This window comes from Cucurbita pepo, chromosome 4, assembly GCF_057944985.1.
Source record: "Cucurbita pepo subsp. pepo isolate OVF chromosome 4, ASM5794498v1, whole genome shotgun sequence".
Classification (NCBI taxonomy): domain Eukaryota; kingdom Viridiplantae; phylum Streptophyta; class Magnoliopsida; order Cucurbitales; family Cucurbitaceae; genus Cucurbita; species Cucurbita pepo.
The window spans coordinates 7325299-7348491 of record NC_141801.1 but is presented as its reverse complement, the minus strand read 5'-3'; the positions used below and the strand labels follow the sequence as shown (position 1 = coordinate 7348491).

The 23193-nt window shown below is 35.8% G+C and overlaps 3 protein-coding genes and 1 long non-coding RNA gene across 7 annotated transcripts; 3 read left to right on the top strand and 1 right to left on the bottom strand.

Moving 5' to 3' along the window:
- The first annotated feature begins 506 nt into the window (after window positions 1–506).
- On the top strand, window positions 507–3719 carry LOC111792882 (protein indeterminate-domain 7). The gene is made up of 4 exons (XM_087123079.1): window positions 507–836; window positions 1624–2032; window positions 2930–3230; window positions 3305–3719. The coding sequence occupies exons 1-4, from the start codon at window positions 698–700 to the stop codon at window positions 3620–3622; spliced, it is 1167 nt and encodes a 388-aa protein (XP_086979205.1). The 5' UTR covers window positions 507–697; the 3' UTR covers window positions 3623–3719.
- A 2691-nt stretch (window positions 3720–6410) lies between these two features.
- LOC111792893 (protein SRC2 homolog) lies at window positions 6411–7509 on the top strand. The gene has a single exon (XM_023674514.2). It carries the CDS (start codon window positions 6554–6556, stop codon window positions 7253–7255), a length of 702 nt encoding a protein of 233 aa, XP_023530282.2. The 5' UTR covers window positions 6411–6553; the 3' UTR covers window positions 7256–7509.
- Window positions 7510–8491: 982 nt separating this feature from the next.
- Window positions 8492–11495, bottom strand: LOC111792858 (Actin-binding FH2 (formin homology 2) family protein). The gene is made up of 4 exons (XM_023674463.2): window positions 10264–11495; window positions 9992–10182; window positions 9621–9856; window positions 8492–9305 (listed from the first exon to the last, which is right to left on the bottom strand). Exons 1-4 carry the CDS (start codon window positions 11493–11495, stop codon window positions 8613–8615), a joined length of 2352 nt encoding a protein of 783 aa, XP_023530231.2. The 3' UTR covers window positions 8492–8612.
- On the top strand, window positions 11228–17499 carry LOC111792907 (uncharacterized). Of its 4 annotated transcripts, none has more exons than XR_002814860.2 (4): window positions 11228–11368; window positions 11448–11525; window positions 11593–11686; window positions 17371–17499. It is a non-coding gene; the product is annotated as an uncharacterized LOC111792907 (long non-coding RNA). The 4 variants fall into 4 exon arrangements; XR_002814861.2 differs by lacking the exon at window positions 17371–17499 and adding an exon at window positions 16343–17019; XR_015420809.1 differs by lacking the exon at window positions 17371–17499 and adding an exon at window positions 13143–15573.
- The last annotated feature ends 5694 nt before the right edge of the window (window positions 17500–23193 follow it).

Below are 23193 nucleotides of genomic sequence, written 5' to 3'. Positions count from 1 at the left end.
AAAAAAAAAATTATTTATCCACAATTTATAATTATTCGGATACAATCTTAGATAAAAGATAATTAAAAGTTCACAAATCAATATGTAATTATTCACAAAAAAAAAAAAAAAAAAGTTAAATCAAGAAAACGGAACGAAAATAGTAACATATCAGCATAATTCAACATTGTCATAAAACTAAAAACAACTAAAATATGACATTTGCCCATGGTATAGTTGATTTTTGTCCAACCCAACCCAGTTGTCAGTTATCTATACTAACAAGGTACACTATTTTTTTTTAGTATCTCAATTATAAAAATTTTAAATTGAGCGTATTTTACTTGGAGATCTCGGATAATTATTCTAGGAAACATGTTTTATGTAAGTGAGACAAAACATGCTGAAAGAATTCGGGTCAGTGGAAATTCCTAATTTAAATAAGAAAAAAAAAAGAAATGAAAAGATAGTGGCAATTCCTAGAATTGGCATAAGATTTAGGGGCAAATGATAGGAAGCCATATTATAAATTATGTAATGGGAGGCGAAAGAAAAGAGGCCTTTTCTTTTTTATTTTGTTGGTTCTAATTTGGAGTGAGCCATGAAAAAAGCTTCCTCTCCACCAAGAATGAAGGCCAAAATCATGCCCTTGTTCTTCCTCCTCTAGAAATTGATATCATTTGTAGGGTTTTGGTGAGTGTTTGTTCTGTGTTCTTCAATGTCCAAAGCCTCAGGGTGCTCCGATGATGGTGGGAGCTTGAGCTTAGAGAATCAACTCAGCCATGGAAGCTCTCAACCCCATCAACAGCCTCAGCTTTCAGTTCCCAAGAAGAAAAGGAACTTACCAGGAACACCAGGTCCCTTTCTTTCTTTCTCTTCAAACTCGTTCCATCGATCACAATTTTATTTTTAATTTTCACGATAAGAAGTTTCGTTGATCCAAAAACAATTGAGCTAAGTTCAGAGATCTTGTTTGTAGTCAAGTTCATAATTGAGTGATGGCTTTTTTTTTTTTTTTTTTTAATTTATTTGAAATTTGAATATTTTAAATAAAATATTAAATGAACTCTAAATTGTCGCTATTTTTATTGGTTTTTTTTTTATAAAAATAATTGTTTTAGAGAGAGAAATTTAAATATTTGGGTAGTTGGAAGGACATCAATTATTGGAGGGGATTACAATGATTGGTATGTACTGTTTGGACTTTTCCTGCATTATTAAAATATCCGAAACAAGTGTTTTTTATTTTTTTATTTTTTTTTAAATCAATGTAATTAAGAAATTTTTAATTATATATTAACACATTAATTCATATTAACGACCATAAAAACTCAACAATAAGAATTATTTAGACATGGACATTTTAATTAATATTAAAATTTTAATGAAGAATGGTGTTCGTAGATTGGATTTGTCGAATTATGACATTTTTAGAGTAAATATAATTGTTCGAGTGGTAGTTCTTAACACTTACCAAACCCAATTCGGGTTATTTATTTAAATTTTTTACCTTCTAAACTATTAAAGATTATTGCTTAATTTTTGGAGAATTTATATTTAAACTCAATTTAATCTAATAAGTTTATAATTCAATTAAAGATTCGGATTAGATTGGGTTGATATGATTTTGGAAGCTTATCTTAGATACAGACCCAGATGCGGAAGTGGTAGCGTTATCGCCGGGAACGTTAATGGCAACGAATCGGTTTGTGTGTGAAATATGCAACAAGGGATTTCAAAGAGACCAGAACTTGCAGCTACACAGGCGAGGCCACAACCTGCCATGGAAGCTGAAGCAACGGACGAGCGGGAGCGACACGAGGAGGAGGCGGGTGTACGTATGTCCAGAAACGTCGTGCGTCCACCACAACCCAGCGAGAGCGCTCGGAGACCTCACCGGAATCAAGAAGCACTTCAGCAGAAAACATGGGGAGAAGAATTGGAAGTGTGAGAAATGCTCTAAGAAATACGCAGTTCATTCGGACTTGAAAGCTCATCTCAAAACCTGTGGCTCCAAGGAATACAAATGTGACTGTGGCACTCTCTTTTCCAGGTTAATATCTAAAACTTTGTACTTGAATCACGACCCTCTACAATGGTATGATATTGTCCACTTTGAGTATAAGCTCATGGCTTTGCTTTAGCCTTCCTAAAATGGCTCATACCAATGAAGATATATTTCTTACTTATAAACCTTCCACACCATAGAGCATCCCCTGAGGCCTATATAGCCCTCAAATAGTCTTCCCTTAATCGTGGCTCGACTCCTTTCTCTTGAGCCCTTGAACAAATTACACCCTTTGTTCGACACTTGACTTACTTCTGACTACACCTTCGAGGCTCACAACTTTTTTGTTCGACAGTTGAGGATTTTATTGACATCATCCGCAATGGTATGATATTGTCCACTTTAAGCATAAACTCTCGTATTTTTGCTCCGGGCTTCCAAAAATGTCTCGTACCAATGGAGATGTATTCCTTACTTATAAACCCACCTCAAAAATCCTCCCATTGAACAAAATATATCATAGAGCATCCCTTATGACCTATGTAACCCTCAAATAGTCTCCCCTTAATCGAGGTTCGACTCCTTTCTCTGGAACCCTCGAACAAAGTACATCTTTTGTTCGACACTTGAGTCAGTTTTAACTACATCTTTGACACTCACAACTTCATTGTTCGACATTTTAGAATTTAATTGACATAGTTAAATTAAGGGCATGACTCTGATAGCATGTTAAAAATCACGACTCTTCACAATAGTATGATATTGTCCAGTTTGAACATAAGCTCTCATGCTTTGTTTTGGGCTTCCTGAAAGACCTCAAACCAGAGGAGATATATTCCTTACTAATAAACCTGTGATGGTTCGGATCCTAACACTTTCTTTAAAAAAACAACCTCAAAATTTTCAAAATGTTCTCAATAACCCATGTTCAATATTTGGCAGGAGAGATAGCTTCATAACCCACAGAGCATATTGCGATGCCTTAACAGAAGAAAGCAACAAACTAGCTGGTCGAGGAGCAACAATGGCTGCCTCGCCGCCCATAACGCTGCCTCACCACGACCTCATGCCTATCCCTCCAAAGCCCTTTAACCTTTCAGCCGGGTCCATGTTTTCATCCTCCATTTCCAACGACCACCACTTTCCCTCCTCCTCCTCCGCCGCCCTCATGTCCGCCACTGCCTTGCTGCAGAAGGCGGCGCAGATGGGAGCTGCCGTCAGTTCGCCCATAATCCAACAAAAGGTGTTGAACATTGATTTAATCATTTTGATGGGTTCATTACTGTAGATTTAATCACTTATTTGTGTCCTTAACAGAACGGTTTCGTTACAACAATGGCTCCTTCTTCATTTGGTGGGATGTTGCCCACCACCTGTTTGCAGAAATGCCCACAAGAAAACATTGGCGGAGGTGTGGACATGGAGATGATTGATGACATTCTGATGCTCAATGGGATGTTCGATAAGCCGATCGGGGAGGGGGCGAGGAAGACGATGACGTTGGATTTGTTGGGGGCTGAGGGAGGGAAGGGGAGGAAGTTTCAGGCGGAAGAAAGTGTAGGGTTTGGAGGGGTTATGGAGAATGTGGGTTACTTTTGCCACCAAGGGGCCATGGGAAAGCAAGGTCATATGTGACTTCATGGTTTATGTGGTTCTTGGTAGAAACATTTAAGAAACAAATTGTTCACAATTATGAATATAGATTTATATGCTTATAAGAAAGTAATTGAAATGGGAAAGAATACTACCAATTGTAACAATCATCAAATTCACTTCCTATTATCTCAAAATAATCAAGTTATTAATGATTGGACGAAACCAAGAATGATTGGACGAAACCAAGAAAAGAATATCTCCATTGAGATCAAACAATTCCATCGAATTGAGTATGATATTGTATGTATGTGTAAGACCCGAGCCTCGACGAGAAATGAAAAATCTAATTTTACCTTTAAAGTCGAACTCCCCAAATTTTGTTGAGAGTCTTAAATACCAAATTTTGAGATGAGACAGAAGGGGAAAATGGTTAGAAATAAAAGAAGAACTTAAGGAAAATATAAAAGAAAAAGGATGGAAAATTATAAATATGGTCAAAGTCAACCCGGAGGGGTAATTCGGTCATTCTGCTCTCCCTTCTCATTAAGCACCTGTAACACATGATTAAAAGAAAAAAAAGGAGGAAGAAAATAATAGAAAAGGAAATGGGAAGAGGAAGAACGTTCTAGAGAGAGAAAGAACGTTCTAGAGAGAGAGGAGCTCGATTCCGACGAGACTTCTTCAGAAATCTTAACAAAACCAACATTCTTGACTCTTAAATTGTCCAAAACCGTAAAAAACGAGGAAAATCGATGATAACATCTACTATAGGAATATCAATGAATCTGATTATTGAAATTTCTCAGGATATCTTTTTTAGATTATCTTCTCCCAGAATCTATTTCTTAGTTCAAAATTCCTCTACTAACTGAATCAAAGAATTAGTAGATCTATTCAGCCGGTAGATGGACTAGAGTTATGAACTTATAATCTATAATTTGATGATCGAGTCGATTCTTCTCTTTTGTAGTGACTCAATTATAAAAACTTCTAAGCCAAACGTACTCGACTTGGAGCAGTCCTATATTATACGAAGTTTTGGAAATTTTCTTAGAAAAGATGTAACTGAAAGGACACTTATTTGGTATTTGGGGTTCGTTTTCACTCTTAGAAGTATTTCAAAATAAATAGGTAATATGATTATGTTGCAAGAGATATAAGAGAATACCGGGGCTAATCAGGTACTAAATTCATATTCCAAATTCTGATTTAAATCTTAGGCATGAAATAGTAGAACCTCTCCGAGTAGAATGTAGTTTAAGGATGAACCAATATAAAAATTAATGGACATGTGACACCTACGTAATAAAGAGATATATGAATTAACCGAGATCAAAAGATGACGTCATATGACATGACATCATAAACATCCAACTTCTTGAGTTGCCTTCTCCCCATGCTGATATGTTGTCACCTACAAACTTCCACCCATTGGACTTGGATGAAGATGTGTCCTCTTGCCCACCATGGAATAAATTAGCGGATTATTTTTGGATGAACATCCTGGACAAAAGTGAGCATTGTGATAAGCATAAAGGTTAGACATAGTACTCAAAGTTTGATATCCTTCAAAACCCATATGAGTAGACCAAAACGTGTTGGATGTGACCCACGATCAAAATGTGTTGAAACAAGTAAAAGAAGCAAAGAAACGTTAAGCGTTTACGTTTTCAATTCTCTTTGTTGTTGTTGTAGTGAAATGAGCATAATCTCATTAGTATTCAATACCGAGGTAGTACGTGAGTAACTCGATATCAGTCATCTCAAATTCTTTCATCATTTGCTGCTTGAACTCTTTGACGCCTTCCACACTTGTACCAGTGAAGATTAGGTCATCAACGTACACCCCAACTATGAGTGTTTCAACCCCATTGTTTCTTGTATACACTGCTTGTTCTTGCAAGCGCTTCATGAAGTTTAAACTCTTTAAGTTCTTGTCCAGACGTATGTTCTACGCCCTTAGTACTTGTTGTAAACCGTAGAGGGCCTTTGACAACTTGTACATTTTGTGCTCTTTGGCTTTGATGATGAACCCTTCAGGTTGGGCCACATACACTTCTTCTTGGAGGTCACCATTTAGGAATGCTGATTTGACATCCCAGTGATGGACCTCCCACCTGTGTTGAATTGCGAGGGCAAGAATCAACCTTATAGTGTCCTGTCTAGCCACAGGTGCGAAAACCTCCTCGAAATCAACTCTTTATCATTGCATGTATCCTTTTGCTACGAGTCTTGCTTTATGTTTGATGACATTTCATTCACTATTCTTCTTCAACTTAAAGACCACTTTCAAACTGATGGACTTGTGTCCGGACAGTAAGTTAGTTAGTGTCCACGTCTTGTTCTTCTTAATGGCTTCAAACTCTTTTTGCGTGGCCTCTTGTCACATCGTCTCAGTTGCTACCTCACAGTAAGGTTGTCGACTCCTCAACCGCGAGAAATACTAAGGTTCAAAATTTAAACACTTAAACCTAGACGACTCAAATATCTATAAATCTAATTTAACCAAATTAAATTTAATTATTTAACACAACGTCATAATAAATGATAAAAAAAAACGTGTGGTTAAAAATTTAGGATTTTCACTTAATAATATTCAAATTAAATAAGAGTATTTATGATTTTGTCAATTATTTAGAAATTTAAGCTTGAAAGTCAAAAAAAGACAACAAATAATAGCAGCCTCAACAGAAGAAAGAAGAACAAAGAACAATAATTGGATGATGAGACCATAATAACGAAGACTTTTCTAAATTAGAAGTCAACGCGTAAAGGTCATTGTTTTAATTTCGTTGAAAAAAGGAAAAATTCCACGATTTCCATGGCGCCAAGAAAATTCCTCTCCTCCTTCCCTTTCAAAAATGGCGATCAATTCCTTCTATTTTGAGCTCTCAATTCCACTCCTCGTCTTCAAACCAAAACCTTAAAATCCTCAAAAAATCCCAACCAAAATTTCCCCACAATCTGAAAATGGATGTCCGGCAACTGGAAATCAGAATTATCAAAGCCAGTGATCTCAAAGACGTCAATCTCATGACTAAAATGGACGTTTTCGCCCTCGTTTCGATCTCCGGTGACCAATTAAACAACCCGCAACAGAAGACCGATGTCGACAAAGACGGCGGCACCAGCCCCAAGTGGAATTTTCATACGCAATTCACCGTCGACGACGCCGCCGTTCAGGAGAATCGTGTCACTCTTAAGATCAAGCTTATTTCTAATCGGAGTTTGGGGAATAAAGAAATTGGGGTTGTTTATGTTCAGATTAAGGAGATGTTTGATGGTGGCGGCGCCCGAGAAGAGGAGAAATCCGGTAGTTATAGTGTCCGGTTGTCGAATGGGACTGTGAAGGGCAATTTGGAGTTGGCTTATAAATTTGGAGAGAAATATAAAATTGAACGGCCGCCGTCACCGCCGCCACCGCCGCCGCCAATGGAGGAGCCACGCAACATGAACGGGGTGGACTCGCCGCAGGTTATGGCTTATCCGTCTACATTTCCTGACGTTAGCTCTACATATTCACCACCAGCGGAAGCGTACCGGCCACCACACGGTGGATACCCCAACCCTCTGCCGCCGGGGGCGTATCCACCACCGCACGCGGGATATAGATATGGCGGTTACCAGCCACCACCACCAGGGTATGGGTACCCGCCAATGCAACGGCTTTAGAATCCAAGGACGGCGGCAGTGGGATGTTGATCGGAGATTTGATTTCGGGTTGAGAAATAGCGATGTCCACAATATTGAGTTGACTTTGTTACGTGAAATATTAAATCTTCCATATTTAATAGTTCAATCTTATATAAATGCCATCGTAAATAGTACTCTCACTCATATGTGTCTGCATAAACGTTTAGATTAAATCATTTGTAACAATAAAAAAATGGTTTATATCAATAGGGTAATCAAAATAATGTACCCAACCTTATCTTATAATATAAACTCAATCTTAACTATTACAAAATAGTTCATATCAATCAAATAAATAGTTTTATGCTCCGGATAAAAATTGAATAGTTATATTTTTTTTAGTGTTACTATATTAAAAGAATAATAATTTTAGGCGAATGATTTTGAAATAATTTTTAAATAGAAACCAGCGAAAATAACTATAAATAGTACGAAACAATTAAAGTTTAAATTGATATGATTATTACCTTAAGATTTTTAATTGATACAATCGATTCATACCCTTTTTTAATTTTTTTTTATTAAATGTAAAAATGATTAATAATATACTTTATATCACTAAAAAAATTATATATCATAGTCGTGCTCTTTTGATATGATAAACAGAATAACACGTACTTTCAACACATAAACTTTAAAATTTAGGTTGGGTTAAATTTTTAGAAAATAAAAAAATTCAATGGACAGTTTTTTAGTTGGTTCCAACCCACCGTCAACTCAAAAATAGGGTTATAATCCAATCTTATCCTAAATATTTAACGTTTGTAATCAATTTTATTGATGTTTTGTAATCCGTAAATATTTAATATTTTAACCTTATGAGATTTTAGTTATTAATTTAATATATTTTATGAGCAAAAGTAAAAAAAAAAAACTTAAAATAGAGAATTAACTCAATAAATCAATCCAATTCAACTTGAAAATAGAAGATGGGGTTGTGAACACTTATTCGGGTGACCATTCGAATTTTGGGTTGGTCCAAAACATTTTTTTCAACCTAACCCATGCACACCCGAAAATGTTTGCTTAATTCACCGCACCTAAATGCTGTGAAAATTATCTATTTATAATCAAACAAATAAAAAGGACGTCGTAATAAATGGAAATATAAAATATGATATATATGTTAAGCTATAATCGAGTACTAAATATCTTTTAACACCATTGATCGTGGAGCTACATTATTATTATTATAGGTTACAACCCGGTTATCAATTTACAAAAGAAAAAAAAGAAATATATATATGTAAAAATTTGAATACTGCGTCAGTATTGGTTGGTAGTGGCTGCCCGCCAAGAATGTTTAAAAAACAAAACTGCTCTCTCAATCAATGAATCAACTTCCGATCTTGAAGCTTTTACACACATTGTCCAACATTCCCAGAAAATCTCTCACAATCACAAAAATCCTCAGCGGATTCGTCTCTTCTTTGCTCACATTTCCATGGAAGTACTCTGTGATCTCTCTCACGCTTCCCATCACCACTTCCTCGTCCTTCCTCACCAACTCCATCGTCTTCTTCACGTAGCTCAAGAACCCTTTCATTGCGCTCACGAAGTTCCCACTCCGTTCATCTCCACACAGTCCCTTCAACACCAGTTCTTGCAATTTCGCCATTCCCTCGTTCAGATTCGCTGTGGCGCTCGCCAGAACTTTCAGATCGGTCGTTGCCGCTCGCTTAACGTTGTGTAATTCGGTGCTCAGGCCGGAGACCAGATCTAATCCCATTCTTCGGTAATCCTTTTCTCTTTCTTCCATTGTTCTCGATTTGTTCTTTTGGCTGATTTTCCCCATTATGCTACCGGAGACTCGGATTCCTTCTGATCGGATTATTTCTTGGACCACGAAATGGAGGAGGGAGGTTTTTCCGTCGGTTCCTTTGACGTCGGAGAGTCTTAGGAGTGCGTCTAGTTTGAATGCTTTTGCGCCTCCTCTGCTTGTTCCCACGTTCATTCGGTTCCCTGTTTTGAGCACGGCTTCAAGTAGTTTCAGGAAAAGCCTGCTGGATCTTAGCTCCTTGCAAGCCTCCTGATGGAACAGAAATTGATGTGAATTAGAAAAAGTGAGTTCCATTTTCAATGATTAATGACATTTTAGCATCTCTGATACTGTTCTTGTTGTTATAGAACAGAAATGGATGAAGAATAAGAACAAGTGAGTTCGATTTTGCAATGTTTAAGGCCATTTTAGCATCTCTGGATATTGTTCTTGTTGTTATAGAACAGAAATGGAAGAAGAATAAGAAAAAGTGAGTTCGATTTTGCAATGTTTAATGCCATTTTAGCATCTATTGATATTGTTTTCGTTGTTTTAGAACAAATTGTAGCATATCTGTGTTGTTACCTCTAGCATTGAAAACGAATTCCGGAGATGATTCACTTCATCTTCAAAAGTTTCTCTGTAGAGCATGGCTTCCACTCGTTGGAAGGCGAATGGTATTCTCAGAATTGCTATCACAAACTTCTCTGTGCACCCATATTCACCGATGTCTCCTTCATAGCTTAACAATTTGGCTTGTTCTTCCTGTGTTGGTACCATCTTTACCAGTGCTTCAAGTTGTCTTAAACGCAACCCAGTCCCTGATTATTCACGTCTACCAAAATTAGAGTATGGCAATATAAAGTAACAATTTACTGTTCTCAGCAGAGAGTTATATTCTCTTATAGCAAATATGAGCTCAATATGAGAATCATTAATGTTCTTTTCTGCCATACCTTGTTCTATGGCTTCACAGGCTTGTTCTGCGGAGAGATTCAGGGCTTTTAAGAGTATGGTTAGGTTCTGGAGTCTCTTAGCCTCTAGTATATGCTTGCTTGGAGAAGGGGTTTTGTTGCTAGCATCACCATTCTTCATTGAACCATGTTGGTTGTAGCCGAATAGTGACTCAATCATTTCTTCATCTAGCCTGTTTTTTCATTTCATCAGGTTCAATCAGAAGAAAAACTTGAAGTAAGATGAATAACCAAGAACAAGGACAAGAACTTACTCAAATGAACTCCATCTTAGCTTGTCCCACACCATCGATCGATCTGGTGCAGCTCTTACTTTGTCCCAGTGGAGAGGCTTAAGTTTCGGCAGCAGATTTCCCTCTTTTCCAAATGCCATGAATTGAGGGAGTTTGGAAGGAGGAGGAGGAGGTGGGGCTTTGAAAGAATAAGCGTTTTCTTTCAAACTTGGCGGTGGACAAGGGGGTGGAGGAATAGTAGATGATGGTAGTGAAGGTTTTGCAATGTTTGGAGGTGATGGCAGATCATTCCATGGTATTTGAGATAACGAAGAAGAATCTGACATTGCAGGAGATGATGATCTTAGCAATGCAGAAGAGGAGGTGGATCCAGTTGAAAAGGGTGAAGAGAGGGTAAATGAACTGCGATAAGTGACCGGAGATGGTCGCAGCGGCGGCGGCGGCGGCGGTGGTGGAGGCGGAGCTAAAGATGGGACATCCTTGGTTTCTGAGTTACAAGGAGAAGGGGTAAGATGAAACTGGTCAGAAGTTAATGGTTTGTTAGGTTCTGAAGAATTAGAATTTGTTTTCACATTAGCTGAAGAAGATTCAGAAGCATTTGAAAGACGAACATTCGACAAATTGGGATCCCCACAAGAATGGAATGATTCCTCCTCATCAGAAGAACAACATTGAACAGGAGTAACTCTCTCCCCAGATGAGGAAACACTGTGTTCTTCAACATCCATTCCATGCGTACTGAGATCGAACAGATCAAACCCAGATTTTTGTTTGGCTGTCTTCTCTCCTGTTTCACTCGTTATAGAAAGCTTCTCGGCGGGTTCCTCTGTTCGAATTTTAAACCTCTTGCAGACCCAGAAGGCAACAATAGTGCATATCAAAATGGTGATTCCTGTAGACACAAGAACTGCAACAAGAATTTTTCTGACTCTTTTTCTTGCATCTTCATGTCTTTTAGATTTGTAGACTGGTCGGCTCTTGTGCAAGCGAAGCTGATGAGGGCGGGAATGTTTATGAGTGTGCACTGGACGAGCTGCCTCGGCCGGTGATGGAGACGGCGAAGGCGACAGATCTAATGGGCTTTGATTGAGTCCAAGTAGAGCTCTGAATCTCTCCAGAATTAAAGGTCTATTTCCTCCACTCTCATCTTCCCCTGAAACTCTCTCAAGCTCTTCTACATTGAAGCTCTCTGCTGCACTCAACAGTGAATTAGCAATTACAATCATGAAAACGCACTTCACAACACAACCCATTGTTCATCAATCAAGATTCATCAAACCCAAGTAAGAATCTCTTCCCACAACAACTCTATTGTTTTCACATCCTTGAACCTAATGTTGGGTAGTGCAGGAAGTCTGGATTACAGAGAGGAAGAACAAGAAGAAGAAAGTCTTCAATGCTACTCCAAGGCACCTCTATGACGCTGGCAGTTGTTTGTGTTTGGGTATGTAAACTGACCTTCCTTACTTTTCTTTTGATTCACTCTTTATTATTTTCAGTGATTATCTCATAAACCCATCTGAAGAAGCACCATTCAATGCACCCACCGTTTCTGCATTTGTGTTGTCTTGTTTTGTTTCTTCTGGATTGTGTTAGAGAAAAGTTATACATGCTTTTTTGCTGCTTGTTGATCCGTGATTCTAACCTTTATGAAGCTAATGATCCATCAGATTCGGTTTAGGGCTTAAAAAACTTAAAGTCTGATGTTTAAAAAAAGAAAATGAGGATTTTGGCAGAAGAAACAGAGTGGGTTTAGCAGAAGATATAAAAAGTTCACGGAATCAAGAGAGTGCAGAGAAAAAGTATGTTGGTGGGACCCTTGTTTCTAATGGAGTTGCCTAACAGAGGGAGGAAGACGGGACTCATAAGTTTTCACCAACTTCATTATTAAGAGAGAGAGAGAGAGAGAGAGAGAGAGAGAGAGAGGTTAGGGTGGGGACAAAGGTTGAAGATGCAAATACTTCCCGTAGGCTAGGAATGAAGAATATGGGTCTAGGTAATATTTTAAAACAATATCATGATAACTCAAAAAAATAAACATAGATTTAGATCTAAAAACAAATTAAATCTCATTTCTTTTCCCAAAATTTGAATTTAAGAAAAGTTAAGAGATGAACATAGAATAATTGTAAGAGTTTAGTAAAGAATGCATAGAATAAATCTGGAAAGTTGAAAGACAAGAATAATATTATAGAGATGGGAAGGGATTAGATGTATTAACATGAAATAAATGGCCCATCCCTTTCTCATGTGAGGTTTGTTTGTGCTTATGAAAGCAAAGTGTGAAGATGGGAAAGTGAAAAGGAAAAGGAAAAGGAGAAGTTTGATGAGGGAATAATAGGAAGCAAAGGGGGCTGATGAACCCCATTCTCTCTCTCTCCCATTCAGCTTCCCAATTTTCCAATTTTGAGGAGAGAGAAAGTGAACCCACAACCAAAACAAAACAAATATGGGAATAAAAAATTACACCCGTTGATTCATACTTGATCTATCAAACAAATAAGTATCAACAACCATGATCCTCCACTAGTGATATTGTTCACTTTAAAGTATAATACTTCGATTTTTGTTTCTCAAAAAAAAAAAAAAAAAAAAAAATTGAATTGAATATTCTTACTTATGAATCATGATATTTGAGACCAAGTGTTAAATTGTTATTATGATTTTATACAACTAATTATGATTTTAATATTTTCACTTTCATCATCCTGGAGTGCCAGTTTTAATAGTTGACTCAATTAAATGCAAGTTATTGCATTAAATTACAATTTCTAACCCTTTTTTAATATGTTGTCAGCTACTTGATTAGCAATCAGCCTACTTCTTTGATATATATGGATAGTTGAGTACCATGCATTCAATCCCTTAATGGTTTCTGATAGTCCAAACTATTTATTTAGGTGTATATTAGTTGGGATGGAGGAACTTTTTGGGCGCTGATACTTTTTGGTGGATGAGAAAACTAAATTGAATTCACAACCTAATTTAATTCATCTATTTTTGGGTTGAGTTGAGTCAGATTGTTAGATTTTTTTTTCTTTATTTTTTCATTTTTTAAGTTTCTTAATCGATCATTCTATTAAGCCATGGTTGAAACATAAATGAGAGCCGAGACAAACAAGTATCATGATGCAACCAAGGAGAATAGTGCATAACCCAATATACTAAGAAAAGTGTATTGAAGCATAAGCAAGATTGAAAGTAATAAGTAGGTAAGAATGGTAGAGATAGACTCGAAAATGGTAGGATAGGACCTAGGCCATAACCTCAAAAGTCAAGGTTCTAGTATGAGTTTCGGCATACAACTCTAGAGCTAAGTCCATCTATATGAAAGATGAATGCTCGCCAAATTTGGTGTTAATAAGATACCCAAAAGATACTGCATGAGGCCAATCAATCACCAAAATCACATTTACCCCTATAAGACTAAAAATGTCTCATGTACTATACAGGTCAACTCTTGCCAACCCAAAAATGTCTCAAAATGTACTATAGGAGGTATGATATCAGCTCTCCACCACCCTTAGGCTCTATGGTTTAAGTGAACTACCCCATTATACATATGTATCATAGTGTGGGTGAGTGTTATAAGAGGAACATTTTGGGCATTTTCCTATGAAAATGGGTTTTTCGAGGACAACATCAGACGACATTGGTGTGTCGATATTGTTAGGGATCACGAGTCTTCACAATGATATGATATTGTCCACTTGGAACATAAGCTCTCGTGGCTTGGCTTTTGGTTTCTCCAAAAGGTCTCATTCCAATGAAGATGTATTTCTTATTTATAAACCTATGATCAACTTCTTAATTAACCAATGTAAAACTCCTCTCCCAACCCATGGTATGATATTGTCCACTTGGAACATAAGCTCTCGTGGCTTGGCTTTTGGTTTCTCCAAAAGGTCTCATTCCAATGGAGATGTATTTCTTATTTATAAACCTATGATCAACTTCTTAATTAACCAATGTAAAACTCCTCTCCCAACCCATGGTATGATATTGTCCACTTGAAACATAAGCTCTCGTGGCTTGGCTTTTGGTTTCTCCAAAAGGTCTCATTCCAATGGAGATGTATTTCTTATTTATAAACCTATGATCAATTTCTTAATTAACCAATGTAAAACTCCTCTCCCAACCCATGAGTTAGATGTTGGTATATGAGACCTCTCTCCAATATGGGATATGTAAATTACTCTATATGAATATGAGGGAGTTCATGCCTTGATAATAGATGGATGGATGTTCAAGGTGCCTTGATCATAAAGATGGTCCATTAGTTGATTATTGATAAGCGTGTCAAAGTGAGTAGTAAAGGTTGATGACGTTCCAAAATTTGGGATGACATCATGAAACGTTGATCGTATTGTTGAGAAGTATGATGACAAGATGAGATGTGACATTGTATTTGAATGACCTTTGCCTAAAGTAGGGGTAAAGTTGAGTCGAATGACTTGGCCTATAGAGGCAAGTCAACTAGAGTTGCAAGGAGCGAACGTGCACGCATAGATGACGTATATGACTTAACAAGCTTAGTTTCTACATGAGTTGTGTTCAGACGACAAATGAGAACCTTGCTTTAGGTACAAGAAAGTTGTTGAGAATTGTTGGGAGAGGAGTCCCACAACTACTCATTAAGGGATTAATTATGGGTTTACAAGGAAAGAATACATCTGGATTAATACTAGATTTTTTGGAAAAACCAAAAGCAAAGCCAGGGGCTTATGCTTAAAATGGACAATATCATATAATTTTGGAGGTTCGTGATTTCTAACAAAAACTACAAAGCTAGAGAGCTTATGCTCAAAGTAGACAATATCATACTATTGCGGAGGTTCGCAATTCCTAACAAAAGATACAAAGCTAGGCAAGAAATAAAAATGAGATCCATTATGGAGGTTCGCGATTCCTAACAAAAACTAGAATTCCCTTTTCAGCTTGTCATGTGCGTGTCAAGATTATGACACTGCTCAATACAAAGCTAGTTGTGTCATGTCCCAACCCCACCCGAACCATGTTGACAACTCATACATATCCAAAAAGATTTTGAAAACAAAGTATTGAACTAAGAAAACAAAACTAATCCCAAAATATTTCTTTTATTTATTTATAATATAAACTTTTACAAACATATGTTTGTTGTCTTTTTTTTTTCTTTTAGTAAAATGATTATCCTTCATAGTACACATTCTTGGACTCATAGAAATTTAAACTTATTACTTATTCAGAATATTCACACTACAACATGGTATTCTAAAATGACCAATACAGTTTTAAAACAATTGAGATTTGAACAAATAAATATCAAAATAATAATAATAATAATAAAAACAGCCAATGAAAAATGAATCTGAAATTCTAATTTAAGAAATATAAAACGAAAAGGTGCTAAAGTTTGCTTAAATTATAGAAGAACCCTATCTAATTAGGACCATTCTTACATTAGGTATCAAAATAATCATAATGGTATCAACTAGTTTGAACCAATGTTATTATTGAAAACAAAGAAAAGTAAGATATTTATTTCATACCCATTAAACCAAGAGAGGAATATTAAATGCTCACATTTATTTATTTTAACACCCAAAAAGAGTATCCAATGTTGAGCTACAACAACAAAAAATTAAACAATTAAACAATTAAACAATTAAACAATTCTAATTTTATTTATTTTATATTTCCCATATTAAAAAAATGTTTAGGGGGGAGAGAAAGTCAAAATTCAAGGGAAATTATTCCATACATTATTGAGAACACTCTCATCCCCATGTGACTACTTTAATTGAAACAACATAATAATTAAGGGAAGGAATTTTTGTTATATTGTAGCATTTATCATTTATTATTTATTAAAATATATATTTATCATAATGTACAAAATGTTGTAAAATTATAATACAATATGTTTGGGAAATAAAAACCCCATTGGGTAGAAAATTAGAAAGCCTGATTCTGTGTTCCTCTTTGTCTACAAATAAGACAACAACCATTGTTTCCTCATACATAATTATGTTTTGTGTGCATTGTTTCACATGTTAAATACCAACATTATTTCTACATTAAATACTTATATTTATGTGTATTTGTTATTGTTGACTAGGGATATGTTCAATCAACGAATCACCGACCCCTTTTAGGTTGTTTGGATAAGAGGATAAGATGAAAATAAGGGTCGAAACCAAGAAATACCCTGGTTTTTTTTTTTTTTTTTTTTTTTTTTTTTTTTTGTATGCTCAGGAGTAAAGATGTTTTGTAACGTCTCATTTACTTACCAATAATTAGAATAACATTGAATTGAAATGAAATCAATCGAGAGGCGAATATTATTCCCTTGACACTGTTATTTAAAATTGTTTTTGTAATGACCAAGATCCACTGCTAGCAGATATTGTTCTCTTTGGGCCCAGCGTTCTTACTGGCACACCGCCTCGTGTCTACTCCCTTCGGGGAATAGCGAGAAGGCTGGCACATCGTCCGATGTCTGGCTCTAATACCATTTGTAATGGAAATTTTACATGTTGTATCGGACGATGTGCCAACCTTCTCGCTGTTCCCCAAAGGGGGTAGAGACGAGGCGGTGTGCTAGTAAGGACGCTGGGCCCCAAAAAGGGGTAGATTTAGGGGCGGTTCCACATCGATTGGAGGAAGGAAAGAGTGCCAGCGAGGACGCTGGGTCCCAAAGAGGGTGGATTGTGATGTCTCACATTGGTTGGGGAGGAGAACAAACCACCATTTATAAGAGTGTGGAAACCTTCCCCTAACAGACGTGTTTTAAAGTCTTGAGGGAAGTCGGTAAGAGAAAGTCCAAAGAGGACAATATCTGCATCCGGACCATTACAATTTTGGAATTGAAACTAATTATGTTGTTTAAGAAATTAAATTAAATTTATTTATATATTGTTTAGAGGGAGGATACTTTTTTTAATACTTTAAATGAGTTAAAAAGGCATTAGCCAAAGAATGTATTGTGAGAACTCTTAAAAGTATTAAACAATTACTTTTAAAATATTTTCTTTTCCAATTTAACTTAAATACTCGTGAGCTTGTAATCATATACCTAAAAAGAGATCAAAACTGAAAAATATTATTATGTGATCCTATTACTCACCAAATTTATTTATTTTTCAGGATAGATGAGACATGGTGTGATCGAGGCAATGACATGAACAAGCGGGAGACTTCAGAAGTCCCACCTAGATCGTGTTATTTACTTATAATGTCTTGTTATCAAACTGTCTATATATATATATTTTTTTTGTACATAAATTTATTGTAATAAAAGTGTTATTTTTGTCTTTGTTCTTTTAACGGGTAAAACGTTGTGAAAAAAATTAATTTGCTTTAGTAGTAGGATCATAAATTGGGCTTTCAATTAGTTGGCGTTACAGGTTGATGAAAACATGATTAAAATGCCAAATAAATTGCCTATAGCATTGTTCCATAGCCATCTAAGCCGACACCATCACCTATGCCTGGACAATTTGCTTTTACTTGAAAAATAGTCTATAATAATTGGATGAATATTTAAAAATATATATTAAGTGACTCCACTATTGAGGTCGACAAATTCGAATTTGATAGCTTTCATTTCAAATTTCATTCTCCGAAGTTTACAAATGATCTAATCAAAATTTCTTAAAGGGAGGGAGAGGTCTGCAAGAGCCATAATCATAATTTTTATGGAAGAAAAAAGAAAGAACTAAGGAAAAAAGATGAAAGAAAAGTTATCAAATTTCATAAAGTCTCATCACAAGAACAACTCATATGTCATTGGAAAATAAATCTAACCACTTGAATTACTCAAATTTGTCAAGAATCAAAGAAGAACGAGAGATGAGATTTTTTAAGTTTTAGTCTCAATTTTTCCTTATAGCTGTGAATTTTTGAAAGAGCTACGTTCTAAAATTTTCCGTCAAAAAAGGTAAGATTATATATTTTAGACGAACTTTGAAGAGCCTTATTTCTCTCCACAGTCAACAAAATTGAATGAAAATATGTTTTTTTTAAAAAAAAGATGGATTAAAATTGTACAATTTTGAAGAAGGAACCAAGTTGATTCGAGTTATGTAAAAGAATATACAAAAATTCAAAGGAATTGAAAACTGATTGGTATTTGAGAAAAAAATTGTGCAAGTCATAATGAAATGTGTCAGCAAATGAGAGACATCACGTGTCAACCATCCAAAAGAGGAGTGTGTCTAGCTATGCATGGGTTACGTGTCAACAAACGATGAGGACACATGACTAGTGTTTATGATGGTCTCGAGTCGTAACATTAGAGGAGGACCCAAGTTTGAGAACTATGCTCGAATTGCTCTGTCTCGACTTGATTTGCCTATGTGTGACCCGACTCGACTCAACTCATCCTATCCATGCGTCACATATGATCGGAAGCCTTCGTTTACTTTTTCCTTTTCTCCCAAACTCTTTTCTCTGGTTCTTTCCTGTTTTTCCTTTATTCTCTTTTATTCCTCCTAATTTCATAAATTCACTTACTTGCCCACTCCTTAAAAAAGAGGCACTAAAATGACCAAAATGCCCTTCTACTTTAATATATTTATTATTTTTCTATCGTCCCATCTTGAAATTTGGCATTTAAGACTCTTAATAAAATCTCTCAAGTTAAATTTAAAGAGAGAAGGGAGGTTCTTGTCAAGTGTTACAATTCATGAGTTATTGATACAACTTGCTATGATTGACAAGTGATTGATGATATGAACGCTAATCATGTGCATTATACAAGAAATATGTCTATGTTATATCATGTCGCTGAATTAATTATTTTGTAGGTAGGATATGTGTTTGATTATTTTAGTCGTAGATTACTTCTCCATTCACCAATTATTCATATGCGTATAATCATAATTTTATTTACGCATTTTTTTTTTGGATGTTTCTTTTGACGAGTGTAATCATGCGCATAGAAAATACGAAAGTGCATGCACATACAATTTTTATCCAAAAAAAGTGGAGCCCAAGGCCAATTAGGTTTTAGGAACCATCAATGATGTTAATTATAGTCAAGTTTGCATGTGTTTGCATTTTTTCACTCAACTGTATTATTTTTAAATACTCAACTTCTTCCAACTTATTTTTGTCAACTAAGGTGAGCACATCCTTGGTGGCCAATGGTGTTCACTCTGAAAGTTATAGTCTAAGCAATCCTTGTAATAGCCCAAAAATAAATAAAGAAATAAAGAATAAAAATAATTATAAAAATAGTTAAAATTATAATAATAAAAAAATAAATTTAATTAATTAATTAATTTAAAAAAATAAAAAAATAAACTTTTCCCCATCTCTCTCCACTAACCTCTCATCCCTTCCCACAATTATCTCTCCTCTGCCATCTACGCTGCAAAAAAGAAACAGAAAATCTGACAAAAAAGAAAAAAAAAGGAAGAAACAGAAAACAACCATAGTCAAATTTGAGAAGAAGTATTTGAACAGATTGCAGATTTAGAGATTTTTGTCAGTTATTACGGTACAATTCTATCTCAGAACTCCTCTTCCTTTATAGTTATGCTTATAAGAAATTAATTTAGAATCAAATCTTCTTTCCTATCTTACCGTATGTAATAATCAGATCCCATGTTCAATTAATTAGATTTTTTTTAGCATTGGAAGTTATAGGAAATAAGGTTAGAATCAATATAATTTTAGCTGGCAGATCCATAAATCTGTAAGATAGTAGCCAAATTAAAATTGGCCAATAATATTTATTTACAGAAGGAAAATAAATATAGAATTAGAGTAATATCTTATTTACAGATGTTTACAAAACTGAAAATCTATTTAGAATGAAAATAATTACCATGAGGGAGGAGGGAAGATTGAGGGAAGATTTGTTAAACAGAATTTAAAAATATAACCGGAGATATCAGAGGGCATGAAACTCCATTAAATTCTGTCTAACAGTAAATATCAGAATTTTAACAAAGTAAATTAGAGAAATAATTGTATAGAGTTCAAACTTGAAACTGATGTTATGGGCTCACATAGGTTGGCTTGGATTTCAAAGGACGGAATCGAACTTTCAGTAAGGATATATACGTGACAACGACTTAAGCTAGCCAGGTAAGTGACCTTACTATCGGCAAGGTTATATTTGATGTTGACACGTGCCCTGTGGTTCTGCACGTGTCATATATATTGATATGTGTGAATTGTCTGAGGATCGATATGCTTCCTATATGTTATGTTATGTTATGTTATTATATGTGGATTGTATGATAATAATTATGGTACGATGTGCTCTAGGAGATGTTTGAGATAGGGTACGAGAAGGATGCACAAAACGAAATGTAATGATAGGAGTAAGATACGTTCATGAAATGTTAGAGTTAGGTTACATACCGGAGTGCTATGGATAGGAGAGATTGATGAAAGAATACGGTCAGGTTATGGGTAGAAAGGGATAGGTTTGTGATAGATTGATAGAACGATATCGTTAGGGTACGTTCTTGTGACGATATGACCAAGGTACGTCACGTAATGATATGTCTGTGATAGGTATAGGAACGTTAAGGCTATGGTAAGTTAGAGAACGATATGACTATGAAGTGTTTACGTTATGACTTTGTTATGATATGATACATTGTATGCTAGATTATTGTGCTTAAGTACGAAATCATGTGAACGTGAATGTATGTTATTTATGTTGCTTAGTTGATGTGATATGAATGCATGTGACGATGTGTGACCCTTGTACGATTATGGCTTGTTTTATGAGTATTGGAATGTAACTGAATGAATTGTATGACATGAAATAAGGTAAATTGCATGATACATAACCCCGCTAGGAATATGTATGATATGTAACAGAATGAGAAAGAGAATGACATGTAAGCATGAAAACGTGACACGGGGTTATGTTCATTAAATGATGATTGTAGGACTAGTGGGACCTCATGCATATTGTGTGATCATGCATTTGGGGGGATACCCCTATCCCATCACGAGGGTACGGACGCGTACATCCAAATGGCAGGACAACGATCGTTATGCCCTGCATAGCGCTGCCGTGACAGTTTTAGTTTTAACGGGTCCCGGTGGGCCCCCAGAGCATGCCCACCGGCTAGGGACAGTGGCCCAGCGGTGTGCGAACTAGCTGGTGAGCTCATACTCGCACGTATGGGCTGCGTGTAGAGTATATGGTACACAGTTAGGATTACACCGTAGGGAAAATGAAACGAAACGAAACGAAAAAGAAATGAAACGAAATGAAACGAAACGAAAGATAGGTCCCATCATTTTATTGCATGTGATTGTTGCATTTAACCCCAATAGTGGGGTCACTTACTGAGTATTTCTTTAAATACTCAAGCCATGTGCTACTACATTTTTCAGGTTAAGGCAAGGCATTCCTGTACGGCTGACGACGGCATCGCAACTCGAGATCATGGCACATGCATAGGATAGTGGTATTCATTTTCTTAAACTTAGGATAGAATAGGATGTTTTATACTTAAACGCTTATTTATTTTATTTCGAGTCTTTTGTTGTGTCGTTTTAAAGATGTTTTCGAAACACGTAAGTCCATGGCTGTGTTTTAAGTTAAAGGTTATGTTTTATGGAATTTAAATGAAGTATTCCGTATTCAATGTTTATGGTATGTATAACCTTAAATTAAGTAGAAAATTTAGGGTCGTTACAATCCTGATCTAGCTTCGGCATGTCACTTCGTGTTTTGAGATTTTAGTTAGATTATTAGACGACTTTAAATATTTTGCCGAACTTTAAACCTTTAGTTAGTCTAGTTTGGTTCAACCACTCCTATTAAATTTAGTTTAAGGTTAGTTTACTTTGATTTTTTTTCTTGCTTTTAGCTATTATTATTTTAGATAAAGACTAATTTAGGTTTTTTGAAAAAATTGACTAATTATTTGCAAGTGAAAATGAGATTTGGAATGGAGTAGGATGCTTACTGATATTTGTGTTAGGTTATGGGCGGCTTATTTACAACTTAATCAACGGTTTTACATAGTAAAACTATATTTGGTAAATGACATATAAAGTAAAATGTCATCAATAGTAAATAACTATGTATAGTAAAAAGCTATATCTGGTAAAGCTATATATGGTAGATAGTTATATATAGTAGATGATTATATCTAAGCTAAACCATATATATATTCCCGATAGTTTTGAAAATGTACTTTCTATATTCTCTGTATTCTCTCTTACTGCACAAATTTGTAGTCATCAATACAAATCCTTTAGCCAATATTCTCTATCTTGTTCTTTGTGTTCATCTAGATCAAGTGTGTGCGTTGTTGTGCGATTCTAACAACTGGTATCAGAGCTAGCCGGAAGTCACCACGATCTGTGAAAATGGAAAGTTCAAAGATTGGAATTGAGAAGTTCGATGGATCCGATTTCGGTTTCTGGAAGATGCAGATTGAAGATTATCTGTATCAGAAAGGTTTTCACGAACCCTTGTTGGGGGGTGATGTCGGATACCATGACCACAGAGCAATGGAAGCTCAAGGATCAACAAGCCTTAGGGCTGATCCGGTTGACGCTATCCAAAAACGTGGCGTTCAACATCATCAAAGAGAAGACAACGTCAGATTTGTTGAAGGCTCTGTCGAATATGTACGAAAAACTGTCGGCTATGAACAAGGTGTATTTGATGCGGAGATTGTTCAATCTATAGATGTCTGAAGGTGAATCTGTTGCTGATCATATAAATGAATTCAATATGATCGTAAGTCAACTGAGTTCAGTAGAAATTAATTTCAAGGATGAAATTAAAGCGTTGATTTTGATGTCATCTTTGCCCGAGTCGTGGGATACTGTTGTTGCCGCAATCAGCAGTTCTCGAAGATCTAATAAACTGAAGTTTGATGAAATTCGAGATGTAGTTCTCAGCGAAAGTATTCGCAAACGAGAAACTGGAAATTCATCTAGTAGTGCTCTCAGTGTTGACCAACGGGGAAGAAGTAAATC